Source organism: Pituophis catenifer, unplaced genomic scaffold (assembly GCF_029215685.1).
Source record: "Pituophis catenifer annectens isolate HBS135680 unplaced genomic scaffold, rPitCat1.0.hap2 SCAF_6, whole genome shotgun sequence".
NCBI lineage: Eukaryota > Metazoa > Chordata > Lepidosauria > Squamata > Colubridae > Pituophis > Pituophis catenifer.
The window spans coordinates 96,482,053-96,506,437 of record NW_027256886.1 but is presented as its reverse complement, the minus strand read 5'-3'; the positions used below and the strand labels follow the sequence as shown (position 1 = coordinate 96,506,437).

Here is a 24,385-nt window from a genome sequence, read left to right as displayed (position 1 = left end):
GCAAAAATTGGGCTCCCTTTCAATGGTGTTTTTCATATTTTCAAATATTGGTCATTTGTTAGAGAGCTGGAGGTGCTCTAACACAATGTTTCTCAACCACAGCACCTTTAAGATGTGTACCCTTCAAGTCCCAGAATTCTCCAGCCAGCATGCTGAGTTGGTCTAAAATTGTTCTTACCAAGATTGGATCTTTCAGAGTAGAGTAGAGTGTTCAAGTAGATAATCTCTAAGCCCCCTTCCAACTTTCAGATACTATGCTACAGTATAGTAACTGTTGGTGATACTTGAATTTGTGCATGAATAATCCAGGTTCAGAAGTCTGAAATTGCCCCCATATTTATTCATGCTACATTTATATTTAAACAATTTTGGCAAACTTTTAAATCGTGTTTCTCTGAGTTTGTTCATGATGTGCTTTCTAACTCCTGCTTGTGGATTCCACACAGAAAATAAATGCCAGTATTCCCTGTTTATTGGCGGAACTGCAAACGGCCCGGCTAGTACCACCCGGGGTATCTCTTCTCCCTTCTGCTTCGAGGGTTTGCGTATGGAGAAACGAGCGCTCGGGTCCGGCACCACGAAGATGGAAGAATTTACACGACGCCCTTTAGGGAATAGAAAGCTCGCCGTGGCTTCCAGAAGGCGCGCTCGTCCATCTCCGAGCGCCCGCAGAAGGGGCCCTCCGCCTGGAAGCGCGGCGAGGACTGGGGTCCCGCCCCCACCTTCGCGTTCTGCCTTCGAGTTCTGCGACTTCTGGGTGCTGTCGGTCGCCGTAAGCGGCGTCTGTTCCGGCGTGCTCTTGGATGACGTGGCGGGGACGGCGGAAGCGGCGGCTCCTTTCCTCGGTGGCGGCGGCAACGACGCGGGATGGCGCTGGCCGGGTTCCTGTGGTGCGTGGTGGCCTTGTTGGTTTTGCAGGGCCGGGCCGACGAGCATGACCACACGGTGAGGGGGCGGCGCGGCCGAGGCCCCGGGGACAGACGGGCCTGCTCTTTCTCCTTCCCTCCTTCCCTCATCCTTCGGCGGCGGCTCCCCTGCTCGGGTGCGGGTGCGTCTTTGCGCGGCGTTGCAGAGGCCAGAGCCAGCACGGATCGACCTAATCGGTCCGCGCGGGACGGGACCCGCGTGCGTGAGAGGAGAAGCTGTTCCGCAGATCATTGAGAGCCGACGTCTCAGTGAGAAGTGGTCCCTTTCCGCTGGGTGGGTGGCGGGGAGGTGATTGCGAGCGGCCTGGCCGAATATCGTTCTCCTGTAAAGAGTAGTTCTTAGTTCCAGAGAACGAAGCTCGAATAAGGCTATCAAGAAGGGCAGCCTTTGTTCAAACAACACTCTGCTTTTCACCATTTCTGTTGGTGGTGACACCACATTGTTAGAACTTAGAAAACAGAATCGCATCTATTAATTATAAAGAATCACCCTGCTTAAAAAAAAAAAGCAAATTAGAATTAATCTTCCCCAAAGCAGGCAGAAACGTTATAAACGCTACAATTCAGAATAAATTCCAATAGTTATGTCTGAGAAACAGCAGCGTGGCTCAAGCTGTTTAGCTTCTGTCCTATCAAAAAAAGTATTTCTTTTGTCGAACCAGGTGAAATCTGATACTTAAATAGTGGGCCGTGTTTGTATAGCTTTGGACACTGCCTGGTTATGCTTAACGAAAATACAGTTTGTGCATTACGGTTACCCTGATTCAGTTGATCAGGATAATTTGTAAAGAAATGACATGACTGATTTGCTTTGTTTGTGCAGAATATACAACCTGTATAGTCAGATTGTTGTAATTGTATCGAATGGGCTATAATTGTAATATACGGTAGCTGCTTGATCAGGTGCAAAAACAGCAAAGGGCCAAACACCCCCCCCCCCCCAAAGTGGGAAATAAAGATGGAAGGTTGAAAAAAATAGCAAAGTGTACTTCTTATTTAAAATATCAAGAAATTGCAGTATTTAACCTGGGACTTCTTATTTTTCTAAAGCCTTCCATACAAGCTACTCTTAGAAAGACAAATTAAGATAGAAACCACTTAAAAGAAAATACAAATAATGTAAAATATGAAATCCAAGCACTTTAAAACCAAATAATATAGTTGGTATAAACCAAACATAATTAGAAAAATAGCTTTTAAAAGTAGCACTTGCAAACTTTGTTGAAAGCAGTAGGAGCTTGTATAATGGATAATAGCGATGAATAATATTGATTCCGAGCATAATGTGATCACGTTTAGTGTCACTTCAGAAAACACTCTGTTCTTAAATTATTGATGGGTTCAAACATAGCACTAAGCCATAAACCAATGGTAAGGCTTTACTTTTTTAAAAGAGGAAAAATGGTGTTGGGCAATGGATATTGGAAGTGTAAGGTACAAATGGATGAAATTTTAAAGCGTTATTTTTGAAATTGAGTCGCTGCTTTAAACGTATTAAACATTATCTGAAAACTTATCCCTCAGTTTTCTGCTGACAAACTATGAAAATCTGCATCACTGATTTTAATGATTTCCCAAAGATTTTTAGTGGTGCAATCCAAGCAGTGGTGGGTTGCTCCCGGTTCTGTCCGGTTCTATAAAACCAGTAATAAAATTGGCGGGAGGCTCCGCCCACCAGTCCCGACGTCATAAATGACAATCTGCGTATGCGCAGGAGAGCATGCGAGTGGCCACGTTGTGAACCGGTAGTAAAGGTAAGTAGAACTGACCCCTGAATCCAAGGATGCTCCAGAAGACAGCAGAAAAAAGGGCATTAAAGGAATTGCATGAAGCATTACCCACTTGCATTACCCACTTCTGCCAACAATACTTTACATTGTAGCTAGGTTTGCACTATGACTTAGTCATACACTTGCCCTTGTAATGCCGCTCAAAAGTCATCCAGTGCTAACACTAAGACAGTGAGTACATAGTATAATCTCTTAATGGCTATTTCCTTGAAAGTTAGTGGTTGCAATTTTCTGCACTACACACCAAGTATTAATAAAAGATTTTGAGAAACTGTCATACATATAAAAGCAGAAAAGAAAGGAACATGAAAACCAGAATATTGGGCAAATAATGTGTAGAACATTCTTAGAAATATTGGACTTACAAGTGCACTTATAAGATGTCCTTGAGAAGAGATTCAGGTAATTGAAGAAGGAAGGAGACATATGATAAAGAGTGACCTAGGCAAATGTGACAAGCATGTATATACAATATAGCAGAAAATAGATGGCATTTAATTTCTAAAGGTATAAAAGGAGTTCCTTGAAAAAGGCAATAGAAACCCAATTGAGGAATTATAGAAACCCAATTTAGGAATCAAGATACGAATTAAAAGTTGTAATAGAAGTGGAAAAATCGTAAATGAGAGGAATTAAGGGGTTGGCTGAAAAGAGAACATTACCCCCCAATATTGTACAGGGAAAAGCAACAGGCCTTGCAGCATATTTGCATATATGAAGCAAGGGAGAATGTAAGAAATTCAAGATTACTGTACCAGGATGTCTGATGATATGGATGATAGGATAGAAGGCAGTCTTAGAATGCTTAGAGACTGAAAATGTCAGAGTGAAAACATCCAGCTGTTGAGATGGAGAAATGTCAAGCAAGAAACAGATACATGTAAGTAGTATATAAAAACCAAGGGGTTGAATGCAAGGGCATTGTGCAAGCAGGAAGAAAAGGATAAAGCTGTTACAACAAATGATCAAAAACATTGGAACGATGGGAGACAGCGTGGATAAAAATCAATAATTTTTTTTAAAAAAATTGGATTTTTAAAATTTAAATCGGATTTTTTAAAATCAAATTTATTTTAATAAAATGCTTTTGGAGTAAATATCTAAAGATAGTTTTCTATTTAAGATACATTAATAATTTAATTCAGCATGAAATGGAGCTTAGTTATGTAGCATGAGGCTGTATATTCTACAACATTGGGACTGTCGGTGAGTCAACAGCGGGTCAGAGGAGTTAGTGCAGGATAGAGATGACAGTTGCTCTTTACAAATTATGATTTAAATCAAGTCGATTTAAATCAAGCCTTTTTACTAGTGATTTAAATCATGATTTAAATTGTGATTTAAATCGACTTGATTTAAATCAAATCCACCCTGATGGGAGATCATGCAATATTGAGAAAAAAAAGTTTGAGAAAAGTAGTAGCTGTCCATGGAAATTACATGAAAACTTGCGCAGAGGTGTGCTGCTGGATTTGATTGTGAAATCTTCTGCATGAAAATGTGTACAGGTAGCTTACTACCATTTGTTCAGCACCTGTTCAAAGTTACAATGGCATTGAGAAAAGTGACTTTCAGCTGGTTTAACTGGTAACAGTTTGACTGGATACAGTACGCACATCTTGCTAACCCCTTGTGTTATTTTCTTAGTTTTAGCTTAATAGTGTAATATGTGAATCTAGTCATTGTGCTTTATAAATAAAAAGGTAAATTAAGCTCAGTTCTTGATCACATCCAAAAAATTTTTTCTTCAGCAATAGAAAAACTGGCATTATTTTCTTCTGAGCTAATTATTCAGCTTTCCTGTCTTAGTCTATAGCACTGGGATTTCCTGGTGATTTCTCTTTTTAGTACTAATCCAATCCAGGCCTATGTAATTTTTTGAGAATAGCCAAGATCCATCTAGCTGGATGCTTTGTGGATACATTGTGCAGACACCAGATAATTTTAGTCCTGGCCAACTAATTATGCAACAAGTAGAAATTGAATACAAGAAAAAATTATGTTTCATTCAATTTTTTTAATGCATTACTTTGGACAGCTAAAGCTAGAATGGTAGTATGGGACATAGATAGAACTTAAACTTTAAGGCAATTATTAAACCTAAATAGAGAGAGATATACAGATAGATCTTACCAACGACCTCATGCAACAACCACTCAAAGTTACGACAATCTTGAAAAAAATAACACTGTAATCAAGGTGCATATGTATGACCTTAACAACTTACTTTCTTCTAATGTGTTTCTCGTTATACTCAGTACACAGTGTCCTGTACCTGACCCATTTTTCTCTCTCTCCCCTCTTACGGACCAGAGAGATTGCTAAACAAATGGGCAGTCTCCTGCACCTGACCCATTTTTTCCTTCCACCCTCAGAGCAGAGAAGATTGGAGAGGAACAGCATTTCAGGAAATGGGGAAAAAGGAAAACTCATAAAATCCTAAACACAGTTATGGTCATATGATTTTCAACTTAGTGACTGTCAGGGTGGATTTGATTTAAATCACTAGTAAACAGATTTGATTTAAATCAATTCAATTTAAATCATAATTTTTAAAGAGCAACTGTCATCTCTGTCCCACAGCGGCTCCTCCTCTGACCTGCTGTTGACTTGCCGACAGTCCCATTCACTTTAATGAGACGGCTGGTGATGTGGCAGGGACACAACAAGGTGAGGGATGTGGCAGGCAGCAGGTGAGTGGATGCCTGCTAACAAGCGCTGCCATAATGGATCTGAAATGATAGGTGCTCTTTAATATTATATTTATAAGCTGCTTAGAAGGTTTCACTTTCATTTTTACTGCTTGCCCTTCCTCCTCACACTTAGAGCCTGGTAGTACAGATGTATTTCTCTTCAAACAACCATACAGTTTGTAGTGTACATAGATTTTCAAAACAATGGGATAAAGGAATATTCCTGAACTTTGTTTTATGATTTATCTCTTGGTTACTGTGAAATTGTGTGAACGCATCAATGCAGTGCATGTTATCTGAACTGGCAGAGCTTGGATTCATTGAATGAGTTTACTAAAAATGTAAATATTGCAGAATATACAGCCTCATGCTACATAACTAAGCTCCATTTCATGCTGAATAAACTAAATTATTAATGAATCTTAAATAGAAAACTATCTTTAGATAGATTTTTACTCCAAAAGCATTTTATTAAAATAAATTTGATAAACATAAAAAGAATCCAATTTAAAATTTTAAAAATCCATTTTTTTTTATTTTTTAAAAAAAAATCATAGATTTTTATCCACCCTGGTGACTGTGGCACTTAGCAACTAAGTTTGCGGCCCCAGTTGTGGTTGCTAAATGATGACTACCTGTAGCACTTTTGCTTCCCCTGCCAAAATGCAGGTGGTAATCACATTACTGTTTTTTAATGGTATAATTTCTGGGGATGGCATGCAAACCAGGAGTTGCCTGTCAATATTTTAAAGTATTTTCTTCATATTTCTCTCTGAAAATTTGTTCCATTCTAAACAATGTGCCTATTGATAATTCTTTATTTTAAAATATGGTTTCTTTTCAGTACCAAGATAAAGAAGAAGTTGTTTTATGGATGAATACTGTAGGACCATATCACAATCGCCAGGAAACTTACAAATACTTCTCTCTCCCTTTTTGTGGTGGATCTAAAAAAAGCATTGATCACTACCATGAAACTCTTGGGGAAGCACTTCAAGGAGTTGAACTAGAGTTCAGCGGTTTGGATATTAAATTTAAAGGTAAAATAACCATAAGTCATGATCGTTGGTGTTTTAAAAATTATTGTATTTGTTTAACAGGAAAACCTTTTTCCAAATAATTTACTGTAAACGTATTAGTTTTAAAAGATATTTGAGTGAAAACAGAAAAATACAAAGACAAAAAAGGAAAATATATTAAATATTTCAAAATATGAAATGTTTAAATATAATAAAAATGAATGAGAGCCAGTTTGGTATAACAGTTAAGACATTGGCCAGAAACTGGGAAACTGAGTTCTAGTCCCACTTTAGGCATGAAGCCAGCTAAGTGACCTTGGGCCAGTCCCTTTCTCTCAGCCCTAGGAAGGAGGTAGTGGCAAGTCACTTTTGAAAATCCTTGCAAAGAAAACTGCAGGGACTTGTGGGGGCAACCTCCAACAATTGGAAAACTTGAATGGAAGAAAAAGATTGTCTTACAAAATTGTGAGCTTCCAGTAGATACGGAAGAATGATTTAAGCTGATTTACAATAGCAATAGTACTTAGATTTATATATCACTTCACAGTGCCTTACAGCCCTCTCTAAGCTGTTTACAGAGTCTGCATATTGCCCCAACAATCTGGCCTTGGAAGATGGAAGGCTGAATCAACCTTGAGCTGGTCAAGATTGAACTGATTTAAATACATATTACCCGTTTTGACAAATCATTGCTGGATAATATGCTACTGAAAAACACCAATTTCCTCTAGGTATAATGATCACAGTAAACCTAAAACATACCTTCCATTGATATTTCCATTGTTGCATATCAATTTGCCTGTTTAAATTCTGCATCCATTGAATCATATAGTCTTTAACTTGTTCAATTTCTGTTACTGAATCATATTTCAATAACATTTAGAAATTGAAACAGAAGTTCTGACTTTCATAGTATAAACATTTCAAATTCTATAAAATCACTTGCTTTTGTAGTTGAAAAGGAACTGTATTACTTATTTGAATATTGAAACCAATGAGATATTTCTGATTATTCTGAAGAGAGGTTCTCAAAAGATTTCAACTTTGTTTTATTAAAGGTTAAATCTTGCAGCATATTATCTCTCCACTAATAATTTTTAGCATATTCATGAAAGTAAATATTTAATTTACCGTAATTTTGAAGCAAAAGGAGATGAACCTGAGCCTATCCTTTTTCATATATATTTCTCCCTACTTTTAATAATCTATTTATAATTTAATTCTATAGTTATCAGATCAGAGATAGTTGAACAGGTTTTCTAGAAATTCTTTCCAAAGAAGTAATTCAACCATATGAGGATATAATCCAATTTGTAATCTTGGTCAAACAATCAAATAATAATAGAAGTTAACATTTGGTGCAGCTGGTATATTCCTTTGTAGCATATAGAATTCTATATTTGATTGTTAGTCCGTTATTTACTTAAATGAAGTTATTCATTTGTCTTTGTCATTCATTCAAATATACTTTCTTAAATTGTTGAGATCATTTCTTAAAAACATTAATTTTTATTGCCAACATTATTCATAGCCAAGATCAGCTTAGCTTTTTCCATCTTAATATATCAATCATTATTTTTCCAGATCTGCAAATAATTATTTTTAAATAATTTTTTACTGTTTCTAGCTATATAAATTCCCAGCTACTTGATCAGTTAGTACTGATATTAAACCCTATTGTTTTTTTTCAAATGCTGTTTTTCCCTCTTCAGTTAGGTTCCATGTAATCATCTATGACTTATTATTTTGGTATTTTGATACTGTTTGTATGTTCCATTTTTTTCCCTAAGGACTCTTTAGTTAAGTAACTAAGTAATCACCAACACCATATGCATGTTAATTTATGCTCTTGATTTGCCAGTTTAATTCCTGAAAATTTACTCTTTTGTTATATCTTTCTTACTAGTGGTTCAGGTCAATAAAAACAGAAAAGAAAGAAGACCATTTTATCTTGTCGTTTTCATAATAGCATATTTTTGAGGCATATATGCATTTACAGTTGATTTGGTTTATAAATTCTTCGAGTCCATGAGAAAAAAAATTGAACTGCAGTTCATCTTTTTCAAGATTGTGAATATGAAGAGTTATTCCAAATTGCTGAAAGCTTTTTTTACATCAAGAAAAAATGTTGCTACTTTCTTATTTCTCTAGTTGACATTATCAGTGATACTAACATATATATCTGATATTATTTCTCTGGAAAATACTTTTTATTTTTTAAAACAAGACATAAACACTAACATAAAACATATACTCCTTCTTTACAACAGTTTCGTAATGGTAATCCTCTATTATTTACATTTTCCACTCTACTTTTCTTCAATTATACTTATCTTTTTGTCCCATTATCCCTTATTTCTATGTATGTTCCATCATATCTATCATTATAACAATACATTTTCTTTCATGCACTACCTTTTTTGTGATATTTTCCCCTTTTTTCTTATTTACCATTTCTAATTTCTATCCAATTATACCATTTATTCCATACTACATAGTATTCTGTATCTTCCTTTTCTTTTATCTCCTTTGTTAATTTAGCCATCTCAGCACAGTCCAGAATTTTCCTTATCACTTCCTCCTCCAATGGTATATTCTCATTTTTCCAGTTCTGTGCATAAAATATTCTTGCGGCTGTTGTTATGTGTAGAATTAGATACCTTATTTCTTTACTATATTTCTTATTAAGTATTCCCAGCAAAAATATCTCTGGTTTCCAGTCTATGGGTTGGTCAGTTATTTCTTCCAACCATTTTCTGATTTTGGCCCAATATTTTTTTGCAGATGAACTTGTCCACCATAAATGGTAATACGTTCTGTATACTTTTTTGCACTTCCAACATGTTGGAGAACTGTTCGGAAACATCTTAGCAAGCCTTGTTGGTGGGAGATGCCATCTGTAAAACATCTTCAACTGGTTTTCCTTGAATGCCGCAGACATAGTCAGTTTTATATTTGTTTCCCACATTTTTTCCTATTTCTCCAATTCTACATTGTATCTAAAATTTTTTGCCCATTTGATCATTGTTTCCTTAACAACCTCATCTTCCATTTTATATCTCAATAGATATTTGTATATTTTAATTTTATCTCTGTTCCATATATAATTTTATCCAATTCTTGCTGTTCTTTTTGTATTTCATATAATTTTTTATCCTCTGTATATTTTGATTGTATTTGTGTATATGTCCACCAATCTATCTCCCTCTCTACAACTTTTTCCAATTCGTGTTTTATTTTCAAATTTCCCTGTTCATTTACCAATTTCTCATATCTAATTAGCTTATCTACATCAAATAAATTTGGGTGTTTCAATATTTCTGTTGGGAATAACCACATTGGAATTCTTATATAATGTTTTTGTTTTATTTTTTTCCAAGTCTGTAGCAATGCATTCCTAAGTACATGCATTTGAAAATATCTATGTGTTTTATACTTTCCATTCCATAGGAATGCACGCCACCCTGCTTGCAAATCATGCCCTTCTACTGCTAGAATTCTATTGTTTTTCAGTTCCATCCAGTCTTTTAACCAGGTTAAAATTGATGCTAGGTAATACATTTCCCACTCTGGTAATGCCAAACCCCCTCTGCCTTTCGTGTCTTGCAGAAGTTTTAATTTAATCCTAGGTTTTTTTCCCTTGCCATATAAATTTGGTAACTAATTTGTTTAACTCTTCGAAGAATGTTTTCCCTAATTTTATTGGAATAACTTGGAACAGAAATAAAATTTTCAGCAAAATATTCATTTTAACCGTAGTGATCCTTCCTAAAAATGAAATTTGTAGATTTTTCCAGTTTTCTAGGTCTTTTTTTATATAGTGTAATATTTTGTCATAATTATCCTCCTTGTTTGAAGAGCACTTCGCTGTAAGCCAAATCCCTAAATATTTTATTTTCTTGGCTATATTAATTTTAATTATGTCTTCCAATTCACTTTCTTGGTTCTTTGTAAGATTTTTGGTTATTAATTTGGATTTATTTTTATTAATCTTAAATCCCGCTACCTCACAAAATTCTTCTATTTTTTGGATCAGTTTAGGGCCAGTTTCTAATGGATCTTCCAAAATGAATGCCATATCATCAGTGAAGGCTTGAACCTTGTATTCTTCCTTCTTAATTTTTAAACCTTTTATTTCTTGATCTCCTCTGATTTTTGTCAATAGTGTTTCTAATGATAAAATAAATAGAAGAGGAGAAAGTGGGCACCCTTGTCTTACTCCTTTGATTATATCAAATTTTTCTGTCATTCCGTCATTCATAATTACTCTAGTTGTTTGTTTTGTGTATATTTTTTCCACCATCTTTTCAAATTTTGTCCCAAATTCCATATAGTTCAATTGTATTGTGATAAATTTCCAATTCAAATTATCAAATGCCTTCTGGGCATCAAGGAAAACCAGTGAAGCTTGTTTTTCAGGATAGGCTTTGTAGTATTCCAGGGTATTCATTATGATCCTCATGTTATTTTTTATCTGTCGTCCTGTTAAGAATCCGTTCTGATCTGGATGTATATATTTATTCAAGATTTTTTTGATATTATTTCTCATGTCTGTTGATTAGAATGAATTATGCCATTTACAAGACTATTTAACCTTATTGTAAAATAGCTGTGAAAAACTTATTGTCTACATCTAATGAAGAAGTAAGCCCATAAAATAGTGGATGGGTTAGAACCCTTCTTATAAATCAGTGACCTAAGGGCTATGTGCCACACACTTCACATTACTGTATTCCATTCATGATCTAAGTTAATGTTTTGTCAAAAAAAATGAATTTTTATAGTGCAGAAAATCAATTCTGATCATGGGGATTTATTCTTCAGATTGCGTCCTTTGTTCTGTGTCCTGTAATTAACTTGTTAAGTATTTCTTTTGCTGGTCTATAAATAATTTCATAAATTCTATTTTATCCAAGTACTCCATAATCTTCTCCAAACTTGGTGTCTGTTTTCCATATAGTTGTGAACAGGGTTTTAATAAACTGATTTATCATTTCATCAGAAATTGAAACAAACCTGTTACAGTCTTAAATAAATTTAATTTAAATGGGAAGGATTGTCTTAGATTTAGTCAGACTATGATAGTAGGGGATAATGTTTTTTTTCTGTCTACTGTTTATAGAAATATATATATATCTACAGTTGGAAGGGATTTCAGAACTTTAAATTGTCCAACTCCTAGCACAGAAACTGTTAAAGAATTCTTATAGATTCAGCATCTGTCTGAGGATCTTGAGGGAAGATGAGCATGCCACTTTCTGAGACAGTAAATTCCATATAGCTAGATACTTAACCTGGAACTACTTACCTGTAATTTCAGGCTATTGCTTCTGGTTCTGTTCTTTAGGTTGACAGAAAACAAGTCCACTCTACCTCTGGGACAATCACCCTGATTAGAGGATGGATCGTGGCTTTCTCCAAGTTGCAATATTCTGAAAATAAAACCCGAAGATGTATTCTCTAATAAAACTCTTTTATTTGTTATAAAGAAAATAAAACACCTCACTAACTAAGAAAAATAATTGCTACATTTTGAAATAGTTTGGGCCGGCTGCTTTCCAGCAACCGGTACCCCCGTGGCAAGAGAACAAAGGAAAGAGTGTGAAGGAATGTGGGTGGATGGAAATGCGTAGTAGCTTTTGATAACAATTCTTGGCAAGGTACGGAAAGTCTGATAGTCCAGAAATGATGAGCTCAGCTGGTAAATAAAATAATGCAGTGACATTCCCCTTCTTTGCCAGTTGAGCGAATATCAGTACATCATCAAATAAGGCACATCTTCTTACGCAGATACTCATGTTGAGCTGCTGGGAGTGGTTTGTTGAGCATGTCAGCAATTTGATCATGTGTAGATATTGCATTTTAACAAAACCTTTTTTCACTAGATGTTTTATGTTTTGATAACGGATGCCAATGTGTCTGGACCTAGAACCTGTGAAATGTGATTCAGAAATATAAACCACCGATTCATTGTCTTCCATCACGGTGATCGGTCGGATCGGGTGTATCCAGATATCTGTGACTAAAGCATCAAACCAAGTTAGAGAATTACATGCATCTGAAACACAAGCATATTCAGCTTCAGTAGATGAACAAGAAACAAAATTCTGTTTATGTACTTGCCAATAAACAGGACATCCATTTAAGAACATCATATAACCTGAAGTACTTTTACGTGATTTCTTATCACTTGCCCAATCAGAATCTGCATAACAACTTAATTCTGCATAATCAGTGTGTGTTGGTTCTAACAATAATTTCAAATGTTTGGTGTATTTTAGGTATCTCAATAATTTCTTAATACATGTCCAATGAAACTGTTTTGCCTTACCTACGTGTCGAGATAAGAGATTAACACTAAGTGCAATGTCGGGTCTGGTCCAACTACTAATGTACAATAGTGACCCAATGACTGAACGATAAAGTGTTTGATCCTCGAACTCGGGACTTGCTTCTTGTGTCAAGTTGTGAAAATCTGTTTGCATGGGTGTCTTTGTTGTGTTAGCATCTTTCATGTTGCAATGATGCAAAATTTGTTCAATTTTATCTTGTGAAAGACTAAACCCCTTCTGTGTTTTTTCAATCTGAACACCTAAATAAGTGCTAATATGACCTAATGATTTCAATGTGAAATATCTCTGCAAAGTTTGGCAAAAATTTCACTCATTTGCTTATTTGGACCAATATAAAAAATATCATCAACATAAACAAGAACTATCTCATGCATTGTTAGATCTTTTTGTGAACACGCACTCATCAGTTTCGGACTTAATAAAGCCCATTGAATTTAGTTTGTCAGTAAGACATAAATACCACATTAAACCAGATTGTTTCAGACCATAAAGACTTTTGTTTAGAAACCAGGTATCCCCTTCTTGCTGTCGGAATCCTGGAAGACCTTTTATGTAGATCTCTTCATCTAGGTCTGCATGTAGATAAGCCGTGTCAACATCAAACTGGAAAACTTCTAAACCAAGGATAGTTGCAGTTGCTAAAGCAATTTTTACACTCTCAGTTCTGACTGTCGGTGAGTAAGTATTTGTGTAGTCCTCAGGATAACGTTGAGCGAAACTCTGAGCTACAAGTCTGGCCTTGTACAGTGACTCACCATTTGGTTGCTTTTTGATTCTGTAGACCCATCGAGTGCCAATGACCTTTTTGTTTGCTGGAGGTTTTGCAGGTCTAAATACCTTAAGTTTCTTTAGACTGTCCATTTCAACCTGCATTGCTTCATACCATTTGTCTTGCTCTGAATCAGGGAGCTGCTTGATTTGTGTGAAATTATCAGGTGGAAGTGTAACATTGCAAATCAAAGGCAAGGGTGCTTTTGTCAGTTGCCAAGAATATCGTTGTGGAGGGATTCCTTTTGTGGCCCTCTTGGAACGTCTCGGAACAACTGTCCAGTCTTCTTCTGCTTCGTCCTCATCCTCACTTTCGTCGCTAGCGTCAGCATCCGCGGCTTGCGAAGACGGAACATCGGGTTGAGAAGAATCAGTGGAATCTTGATCATCAATCTGCGTGGCATCAGCAGTATCATCTCTGGGAAAATAAACTCCAGGATCATTGGAATGAATCCTGGACCAGTCAATATCTTCCTCAAAATTAGCAGATTGGGAAATCACAATTACATGTTTAGAGTCAATAAATTTGCTCCATTTTGAGTTATCATCAATACCCATAAATCTCAGTCTTTTTGCTGCTGGACTTCCTTTTCTTCTTTGAGCTAAGGGAATGTTCACCATAGCGTATGAACCAAAAATATGGATGTTTTTAAGATCGGGCTTGTAGCCATACAACATGAAGAAAGGAGTCTGATTTATTACACTGCTCCAAGTACGGTTGACAATGTAACTTGCATACTTTATAGCTTCACCCCAGTATATCATATCAAGGTTGGCGTCTTCTAGGAGACAACGCATCATGGTTTGCAGTACCTCTCCGTTGTGAGCCGGTGTGTAAGGGGCCGAAGTCTGATGAATAATTCCATTCTTACGCATCCAGTCCTGGAAACGCTGAGACATGAATTCAGCACCACGATCACTCTGGATTCTGGCGATGCGAACTTGGTGTTGGGTAGAAATAAGGGCTGCAAAGTCTTTAAAGATCTAAAAGGTCTCAGATTTTTCTTTCATAGGATATACATATCCATATCTAGAGTAATTATCAACAATTGTTAGAAAATATTTTCTACCACCAAAAGATGGCGGGAAAGGACCAACTAAGTCAATGTGAACCAAATCAAAAATGTGTGTTGACAGGCGTGTAGCGCGTTTGGGAATGGCTGCTGCTTTGGATTTGGCCTTTTTGCAGACAGCACAATCCAAAAACACCTTACACCCCTTTAGATCCAAACCTTTTGCGAACTCCGGCATCTTCCTAAGAACACGGAAACTGGCATGCCCCAATCTTCTATGCCATTTATGGATACACCTGGAATGCAAAGGTTTACCAGTTAGTGAATTCTCAACATTGACATTTTTATGCGGAACCTCAGGCTTGCTCTGAGCAACCTGTTTACCAATTCTATTTTTATTGGCTTTAGGACCCTTTGGAATAGCAACAGGATCTCTCTCTGGAGCATCTCTCTCTGGGCCTGTGCTCTCCCTTTTTGGAGTTTGTATACTTGCCTGTGTTTGCGGTTTAGGCTTTGGCTTTAAGTAATAAACACCACCAATTAATATGGTTCCAGCAACAATATCTCCATCTTTAACTATGTAACTTGCATTTTCAAGGTGGTGAACCTGGAATTTTAACATTCGAGACAAGTGACTCTGACTAAGCAAATTACTGGTTGCTGTTGGTATGTAATAAACATCACGAATGAATGCATCGAGCTCTTCAACATAAACAGTTCCTTTTCCTTTGACCTGACAAGGATGATTTGAAAAAGAATAAAGTTCACGTAGTTCTGGTTCAGGCTCATGCATTTCTGTGAAAAGTTCCTTTCTGTAGGTAACATGCAATGCTGCACCACTGTCCAAAGTCCACAGGAGTCGTCTGTCGTACTCTGGTTGAGGTTGTGGATCATTGGTTAAAGCCAGTGTGGCGAGTGGAGTTTGTGGATCACGCCGGGGACCACGACGACCTTGTCTTCCGCCTCTGCCTCTGCCTCTGGAATCTGTTTCTCTGGGCTGGTACGTGACGGGAGCTGGAACTCGGGGACAATCCCGGGTGGCATGTCCCACACGATTGTAGGTGTTGCATCTTGGCATCCTTGGAACGTAGGTCCTTCCGCGGAAGGGGCGTCTAGCTGGACCTCTTGATGCGGATGGTCCTCTCAAATGTGGCGTGGCCAACATGAATGCCTCTTCTTCAATTAAAAGTCTACAGACATTGTCCACTGTGCGTTGAGCAATTGGGACTTGGTTAATTTTTGTAACAGCATCTTTCCATTCATAATTCAAAGAGTTAATAATGATGCTGATCATTTGAATATCTTCAATGTTATGGCCTCTTTCTCTCAATTCTGTTCTCAGTCCTTTCAGTTTGGTTAAATGTCCTCCAATTTGTTCACCAGGTTTCAATCTCGAACCGTGGAGTTCAGACATGAGTAAACATGAAGATTCAATTGAGACAGGCCTGTAGCAATTTTCCAATTGAGCCCAAATTTGTCGGGCTGTTGTATTTGGTGGAAAAGTGACCTGCAGTTCAGTATCCATGGACATCAATAATGTTGTGCGAGCTCTTATCTCTAAATCTCTTATTGCAAAATCCCAAGGTTGTGCAGGAGGTTTAAAAATCATGCAGTGAGTGCCTTCTCTAAGAAGCAATAGTGTAATCTCACTGACCCAGGCTTTATAATTGTGTCCTGACATTTTTAGTTTTGACTCACCAGTTAATGGAGAGACAGAAAATGCCTGGTAAGGAGCCTGCATGTGGTATGCTGGTTGTGCTGGCAGAAATGCCTGTGGTATTTGCTGTGCCTGTTGTGGACCTAAAAATGGTCTTGGTTGTGCCATCTGAGGTGGACCAGGAGCTGGCCCTATTTGCACTTGTGGCTGTGGCATATATGCAGGCATTTGTGCTTGAGCTGCAATATTGGCATGACCTGCTGGAGATGCAGTCATTTGCCTTTGCTGCACTAAGCGTGGTTGTGTTCCATCTAAAAGGACACCAACACCACCAGGGGGTGTTTGAGTTTGGGCCCGTGGAGACACTTGTGGCATTTCAGCTTCCTGTAGTAAATTACTTTCGCCAGCAGATGGTGCTGCACCTTTAGCTTCGGGCAGCTTTGCATACGTGGCATTGTATGCTTTAGAGTAGGAGTGATTATGTAAGACATGTGACGTATGCACTACTGTCTGTTCTGATTGGCCTGACACAAAATCCACCAGGGGGAGTGTCTTTGGCTCCGGAGAAGAAGGCAATATGGCACTTTTTGAAAATCTTAAGTCACGAGATTCTCCCTTATCTTGCTCAAGCATAGATATAGCCATTTTTGCCTGGGATAGCTCCTGTTCATAGAATTTTTACGGTCACGATAGGCTTTCATAGCCAGCTCATCCAGAGTGAGGTCAAGAGTGCGAGGAGAATAATGAATTATTTCTCTCTCTGCGTGGGAGTAAAAAGGCTTTGCCGTTCGTGGGGAATCTGGCTCTGCACCAAGCGTTACAAATTCAGAAGGTTCTGGGAGGACTTTTTCAGAGCTTGGAAAATCAGAAGAAAATGCTACTGACCTCAGTCGTAAATCATCATCTTCAAAAACAGCTTCTGTCTTATCTCCCTCTATTTGTGCTCCCACGACTTTTTGTTCCAGGCGTGTGGCTGTAGCAAGGGGCTGGAAATCTGAAAATCTCCTGTCTGCCACCTCTTCGTTGGAAAGATCAATTGAATCATTTACAAAGAGTGGTCTTAGTTTCATTTTGCCTTTTTCCTTCTGTTTCGGCATCTTAGCAAAAATAATTAGTGTACCTCAGTAGCTAAAAATTAATTGCCTATGCGCTCTTATCAGAAATAACAAAACAAGGAAAAAGCTATAAATCAACCATCCGAGCTACCAGATGTCAGGGCATTGATTAATCTCATAATTGGCTCTGGGACAATCACCCTGATTAGAGGATGGATCGTGGCTTTCTCCAAGTTGCAATATTCTGAAAATAAAACCTGAAGATGTATTCTCTAATAAAACTCTTTTATTTGTTATAAAGAAAATAAAACACCTCACTAACTAAGAAAAATAATTGCTACATTTTGAAATAGTTTGGGCCGGCTGCTTTCCAGCAACCGGCACCCCCGTGGCAAGAGAACAAAGGAAAGAGTGTGAAGGAATGTGGGTGGATGGACATGCGTAGTAGCTTTTGATAACAATTCTTGGCAAGGTACGGAAAGTCTGATAGTCCAGAAATGATGAGCTCAGCTGGTAAATAAAATAACGCAGTGACAATCAGATCCTTGGTTCAGACCCAAGGCAGAGTAGCAAATGCATTCTCCATTGTGGATGGAGACAGCAGCCAGGAATGGATGGTTCTCGCCTGTTCAGCTTGAAGGACTGAGACTGTTGCAAAATTAAGCTCCTCCCTTGTTGTTAGGGATCTCCACCTTTTTTTCTCAGTCCTTCAGCCTGGACAGTCGTCTCGGGCTGTGTCTCCTCACCACCTTTCTTTTACCTTCCTGTTTGCTATCCTTGAGATTTTGGACTTTGATTCGTGGGTTTCTGTGAACTGTGAGTTTAGTCTTTTAAGGTCCAGAATAGGTCTCCACCCACCCAAGGATTTGGAGACCAGAAAGAACAGGGAATAAAACCCTTGGCTCACCTGATCCTCTGGCAGCTGCTCGATGGCCTGAATATCCAGTAGGTGTTTCACGGCCAAATCCATGAGGGCAGTTTTGTGCCCATCTTTAGAGATGGGGCAGCAAATAAAGAAACTCGGAGGGGTAGAGAAAAATTCAAGGGATAGACCAGATCTTACGGTATCCCTGACCCAAGAGTCTGACGTAAGAATATCCCACCGGTCAGCGAATAGAGCTAACCTACCGCTAAACCGTTATGTGGTTTATAAATGGTTTAAAATGCAGTCTCTTCAATTTATCTTGGCTGGGATCAGGAGGGGCGACTTCCTCACTTCTGTTGACCTCACTGAGGCTTATTTACATGTCCCCATCTTTTCCCCACATCGCAAATATTTGTAGTTTTATTATGCTGGTACGCATTATCAATACCATGCTTTGCCATTTGGGTTGTCTTCTGCTCCGCATGCCTTTACTAAGGTACTAGCTGCCTTGGCGGCTCATCTTTGAGCCATCCCTGTCTGGGTCCAATGTTACTTGGATGACATTTTAATTCAGTCCTCTTCTGAACTGCGTTCCTTAGAGGATCTCTATTAATATAGCAAAAAGTCAAATGGTCCCATCGACACGTATTCTGCATTTGGGGGCAATAATAGATTCCCTAGAAGAGTCTATCTTTCACAGGAGCAACAGGTTAGCCTTAAAGAACTTGTGGTCGAAGTTCAGAAGGAGTTTAAGGTTCCCCTGGCCTTGCTGTCTACCTTACTGGGCAAGATGGTTTCAGCCATCCACATTACCCCATGGGCTCGCCTTCATGCGAGGGACCTTCAATGGTTTCTCTTGCCCTTTCAGAAGGCGATCAAAGGCAATTCCCAAGCCAAGGACCGGGTTCCCCCCAGCGTCAGATAGTCCCTAACCTGGTGGAGGTCTCCAGCCATTTCCAAAGGGCAGCTCTTCCACAAGCCTCACTGTCTAGTATTGACGACGGATGCCAGCCTTTCCGGTTGGGGGGCCATCTTCAGATGCAGGTCACTCAGGGATTGTGGTCAGCCTGCGGTCTATTTGGCCCTCAGACACTTCATCCGACTGGTGATGGACCAACATGTGTTGGAGCTCACTGACAATGTGGCCACAAAGGCCCACATAACCGCCGGGGAGGCACCAGATCCATGGGCCTGATGTCGGAGGCTTCCAGACTGGGTCTATGGGCGGAGCAACACCTGCTTTCTTAGACGGCGGAACACCTCTCGGGAATGGCCAACGTACAAGCGGACTGGCTCAGCCACCAGACTATTGACACACAGAGTGGCGACTCCACCCGTTGATTTTCCAGGACCTGTCGAGCATCTTTGGTCCTCCAGAGGTGGATCTCTTCGCTACCCTGGAGAATGCTAAGTTCCCCCGCTTCTATGCTCGCTTTCCAGCTCCTCGAGCGGAGGGAGTGGACTCTCTTCCGAAAAGAAGCCGAAAGGGTTTCTTTACACCTTTCCCCCATTGCCACTCATTCCACGAGTGGTACAGAAGATTCTGGTGGAGCGGGGGAAGGTCATTCTTCTAGCGCCACACTGGCCCCGGTAATCTTGGTTCGCCAACCTCAAATCATTGTCGGTGGCCCCTCGCTGGAGGGTCCCTCAGCCTGTGGACTTGCTCAGCCAGGGGGCGTTGTTCCACCCAGACCTTCGGTGGCTGCAACTGACTGCCTGGCGCTTGAGTGGTGCACTTTGAGTAAGGACAACATTCCCTCCAGCGTTATCCAAGCATCCCAGAGGCCGTCCACGGACTGCATTTATTTGGCCACTTGGAGGGCCTTTTGTGCTTGATGTGACCGTATGGGGGCTTTTGTCCTTCAGGCCTCAATTGTTCACGTCCTGATTTTTCTCCAGGATGGGCTCGAGAGGGGACTTCTGCCCAATACTCTACGGAGGCAGGTGGCGGCTATCTCTACGGTTCTCACTTGTGGGTCCCTTACCTCCTTGTCCCAGCACCCTCTCATACATAGGTTCCTGCGGGGAGCCACTAACTTATGTCCTCCCATGGTACACAGATATCCCACTTGGGATCTAACCATTGTTTTGAACTCCCTTACGGGGGTTCCGTACAAACCCTTAAGGACTGCCAGTCTCTGTCTGCTTTCATGCAAACTCGCCTTTTTGGTGGCAATTACCTCTGCCAGGCGGATTTCAGGAATTGCAGCTCGTTCTGTATGTAGTGATCTTTGCATTTTTCATTCTGACCATGTGGTCCTTCACATGGACCCCACCTTCATCCCGAAGGTCAATACGACTTTCCATCGCACACAGGACCTGGTCCTTCCAAATTTTTGCATGCATCCAGCTCACCCTTTAGAATGGCACTGGCATATGTTGGACGTACGGAGGGCCCTTCGTATTTATCTCAAGAGGACTGCTGACATCCGCAGGACAGAGTCCTTGTTTGTTTCTTTTATTCCAGTGTCTTTAGGTGCCAAGGTCTCTTCTTCCACCATTGGCAGATGGATTCGGCAGATGGATTCGGCAGACAATCGCCAAGGCGTATGAACTGCGTTCCTTGCCATGACCATCATGTCTGATGGTGCATTCCGCGTGCAATGTGGCTACTTCTGCGGTCTGGGCCACCCAGGCGTCCTTGAACGAGATCTGCAGGGTGGTGACTTGGACATCTTCTTCGTCCTTTGTGAGGCACTATAAGCTGAACCCTGTGACCAAATGCCGCTTCGGCGGAGGCGGCATTTGGCCGCAGAGTTCTGCAACGGGGTTCATTCTGATACAGAGACATGAGACCAGACTGGGGCCTGCCCGTAATTGGGACACGAAGCTTTGGTATGTCCCATTCCTGATTGCTGTCCCCACTCACAATGGAGAAGGGGCCTTGTTCCTACCTGATACACCCCTTCTCGTTGGGTGGAGACAGCAGCCAGCCCCACCCTTGGATTGTCTGATCTCCTTTCTTAACCTTTCTTTCTTTCTCTCGAGACGTCGAGACTTGTTCGTCTTCGTAAAAAGCTGGAGATCCCTAGCAACAAGGGAGGAGCTTAATTTTGGAACAGTCTCAGTTCTTCAAGCTGAACAGGCGAGAATCACCCATTCCTGCCTGCTGTTGGTCCTACCTGATACGCACCTTCTTGTTGGGTGTCTCCACCCAACGAGAAGGTGCGTATCAGGTAGGACCAATGCCCCCTTGGAATGTTGACTCTGCTCCTGTTGATGCATGACAAAGTAGCATTTTTAGCAACTGCATCACCTGATATCTGATAATCAGCATGCTTTGTTAGAACATCCAGATCCTTTTCATGCGTACTAGTACCAAGCAGGTTTCTCCATGCTTTTCCTTTTTTCTTTCCACATACAGAATTGTATAGTTTTCCCCTACTAAAATTCATTCTGTTGATTTCAACCCATTATTCCTTTAGACTTAAATAATATTAAAGTTCACCAAGCAATCAATCTTTATTTAAACAGATTAACAGAGTTGGAAGGCACCTTGTAGGTCTTCTAGTCCACTTCCTGCCCCCTGCCCAAGCAGGAGACCCTACACCATTTCTGACAGATGGCAGTCCAGCCTCTTCTTGAAAGCTTCCAGTGATGAAGCTCCCACAACCTCTGAAGGCAAGGTGTTCCATTGGTTGATTGTTCTCAATGTCAGAAAATTTTACTCCTTATTTCTAGGTTGAATCTCTCCTTGATCAGTTTCCATCTGTTATTCCTTGTCTGACCTTTGGGTGTTTTGGAAAATAGCTTTACCCACTCCTCTCGGTGGCAGCCCCTCAAATATTGGGAACACTGCTATCATGTCTCCCCTGGTCCTTCTCTTCACTAGACTAGTCATGCCGAGTACTTGCAACCGTTCATTGTATGTTTTAGCCTCCAATACCCTAATCATCTTGGTTGCTCTTCTCTGGACTTTTTCTAGTGTCTCAACATATTTTTTTTATAGTATGGTGACTAAAACTGGATGCAGTATTCTAGGCATGGTCTTACTAAGGCTTTACAGAGAGGTATTAGTATCTCACTTGATCTTGATTGTATTCCTCTGTTAATGCAATTTAGGATTGCATTGGCTTTTTTGGCTGCTGCCGCACATTGTTGCCTCTATTTAATTGGTTGTCCACTAAGACTTCAAGATCCTTCTCACAGTTATTGCTATTACGCCTGGTTTCACCCAGTCTATATGTGTACTTTTGATTTTTCTATCTAAGTGTAAGATTTTACTTTTCTCTTCATTGAATTTAATTTTGTTAGATGGGGCCCAGTGTTCAAGTCTGTCAAGATCCATCTGGATCTTCAGTCTATCATGTGTGGTATTGGCTATTCCTGCCAGCTTAGTATCATCTGCAAATCTGGTAAGTTCCCCTTCTATTCGCCCATCTAAGTCGTTTATGAAGATATTGAAGAGTACTGGAGTGGTCCAGTTACCAGTTGCTATATTCTGAAGCGTGCATAATATATGTGCTGTGGATCCTACTTGTTCTGAGCTAGGCTTCCTGAGTCAGTAAAACACACGAGTAGTCCCAAAAACCTCTTCTATTGCAACTGCTGTGAATTCTGTTCATTCACAGATGAGTCCCAAATAGTTGTAAAGTGTCCTTTGGGATAAGGCTGATAATCACCCACCTTTATCTCCCTTGACTCGCTGCAAAGCCACACGGAGTCCAGAATCAAACAGAGCTTCAGACTTTAAACTGAACAGAATTAACAATGTGGCTTCCTGCAAAGGCCCATTTGCTCCTCTTTTAAGTCTTATGGGAGGGGCCAATCATCTCCAAGCCCAACTCCCGAGTCGTCCCTTTTGTTTTAACTGTTTTTGCCTTCTGGCAGCTGGAGCATGCACCCACTGGAAACAGGCTCCCCCTGTTGCTCTGCCTCACTGACATCCGATTCTGGAGGCAGCACATAGCTCCCAGATGGCCCTTTCTCTGCATATGACTCAGAATCCTTGTCTGGGCCTTCCCCAGGCTCAAGGACTGGGCCATGTTCCTCCCCAACCTCCTCACTGTCCGACTCTACTGCCAGTTCCGCAGGTTGCTGGCGGACCACAACACTACTTTGGTTACCACATGAACTGATTTTGACTTGTATAGCCTATCTTCTGCTACCCAAAGTGGCCCATTCATGCTTAATTTTGGTAAGAGGAATTGAGGTGTTTTTTCACAGTTTATATGCCAATGATGTGAAATACTATCCCCTTATAATTAAAACCTTGCTCTATCTTTTGTAATATTCTAGGAGTTACTAGAGAGAGAATTTTTTCTGAAGAGAGTTTGGTTAAATATTTTATCAACAGTCTTTAATTTATTTCTCTTTGAATTACTTGTATTGAATTAATTTTTTAGCATTGTTTTATTTGGTTTTGTTATGATTTGCCTGATTCACTATCACTACTGTTATATTTTATATTATAACTATAATTATTTATATTTAATATAGGCATGTTTAACATGTTTCTGCTGGATATTATGTATTCTTTTTATTATGTTTCATTACTTTTAATTCTTCTTTTTACCTCATATTTTAATCCTGTTGTATAAGCTACCTAAAGGCATTTTGTAATTGAAGGGCATGCAAGTTGATTAATAAGCAAGCAAGCAAGCCACTGTTTTTGTAGTACCTTGAAAACCAAGATGATTTGATTATTTCCTTCCAAGGTACCCATTGTTTTTATCTCAAGGCAACCTAATATGCTCATCTGTTCTGCAGTTTTCTGGGAAATGAAACAGCAAGGATCCTAAGAAATTTGTGTGGCATTATGAAGACAATAAGTTGACCAAAAAAGAAAACAGAAATGACTTTCGAGGAAGTAATGGCAAAGTAAAGACTGCTCCTTAAGAATTGGTACTGACTTCCAATTGATGTCGCAGTGGGATCAGACATGCGGGTTGGGTCTCCATACTCCCGTGCTGAGTTCTCTCTGTTGGTGGGCTCCGAAAGGAGCCAAAGCCACCTTGTAGGGGCAGTGAAGAAAGAGGGGTGCCCTATGAGGTCACGGAGAGTTGCAGCTCTCTTGTCTGACCCGGGGTTCTTTCTCTCTCTCAGCCACGGCGGAGGAGAAGAGGCAGCCTAAAGATGGCTGCCACGAAGCTGGGACAACCAAGGAACAACTAAGACTGGTGCTGGAGATACAGGAAGATACTTTTGGAAAGGAGATAGGGGTTTGGGCAGAAATTTTGGAAACTAGGCAGTGGAAGAGGGTAGAGATGGGAGAAATACTTAGATTGAATAGCCAAGAAGTAGATG

At 39.8% G+C, this 24,385-nt stretch overlaps 1 protein-coding gene across 1 annotated transcript in view; it reads left to right on the top strand.

The window, feature by feature from the left end:
* Nucleotides 1-842: 842 nt before the first annotated feature.
* The window catches only part of TM9SF3 (transmembrane 9 superfamily member 3), an 80,951-nt gene continuing 57,408 nt past the window's right edge, over nucleotides 843-24,385 (top strand). Inside the window, exons 1-2 of the mRNA XM_070945836.1 lie at nucleotides 843-945; nucleotides 6,254-6,449. Of these exons, the coding sequence (XP_070801937.1) occupies nucleotides 868-945; nucleotides 6,254-6,449 (274 nt within the window). The 5' untranslated portion in view covers nucleotides 843-867. The remainder of the gene's footprint in view (nucleotides 946-6,253; nucleotides 6,450-24,385) is intronic.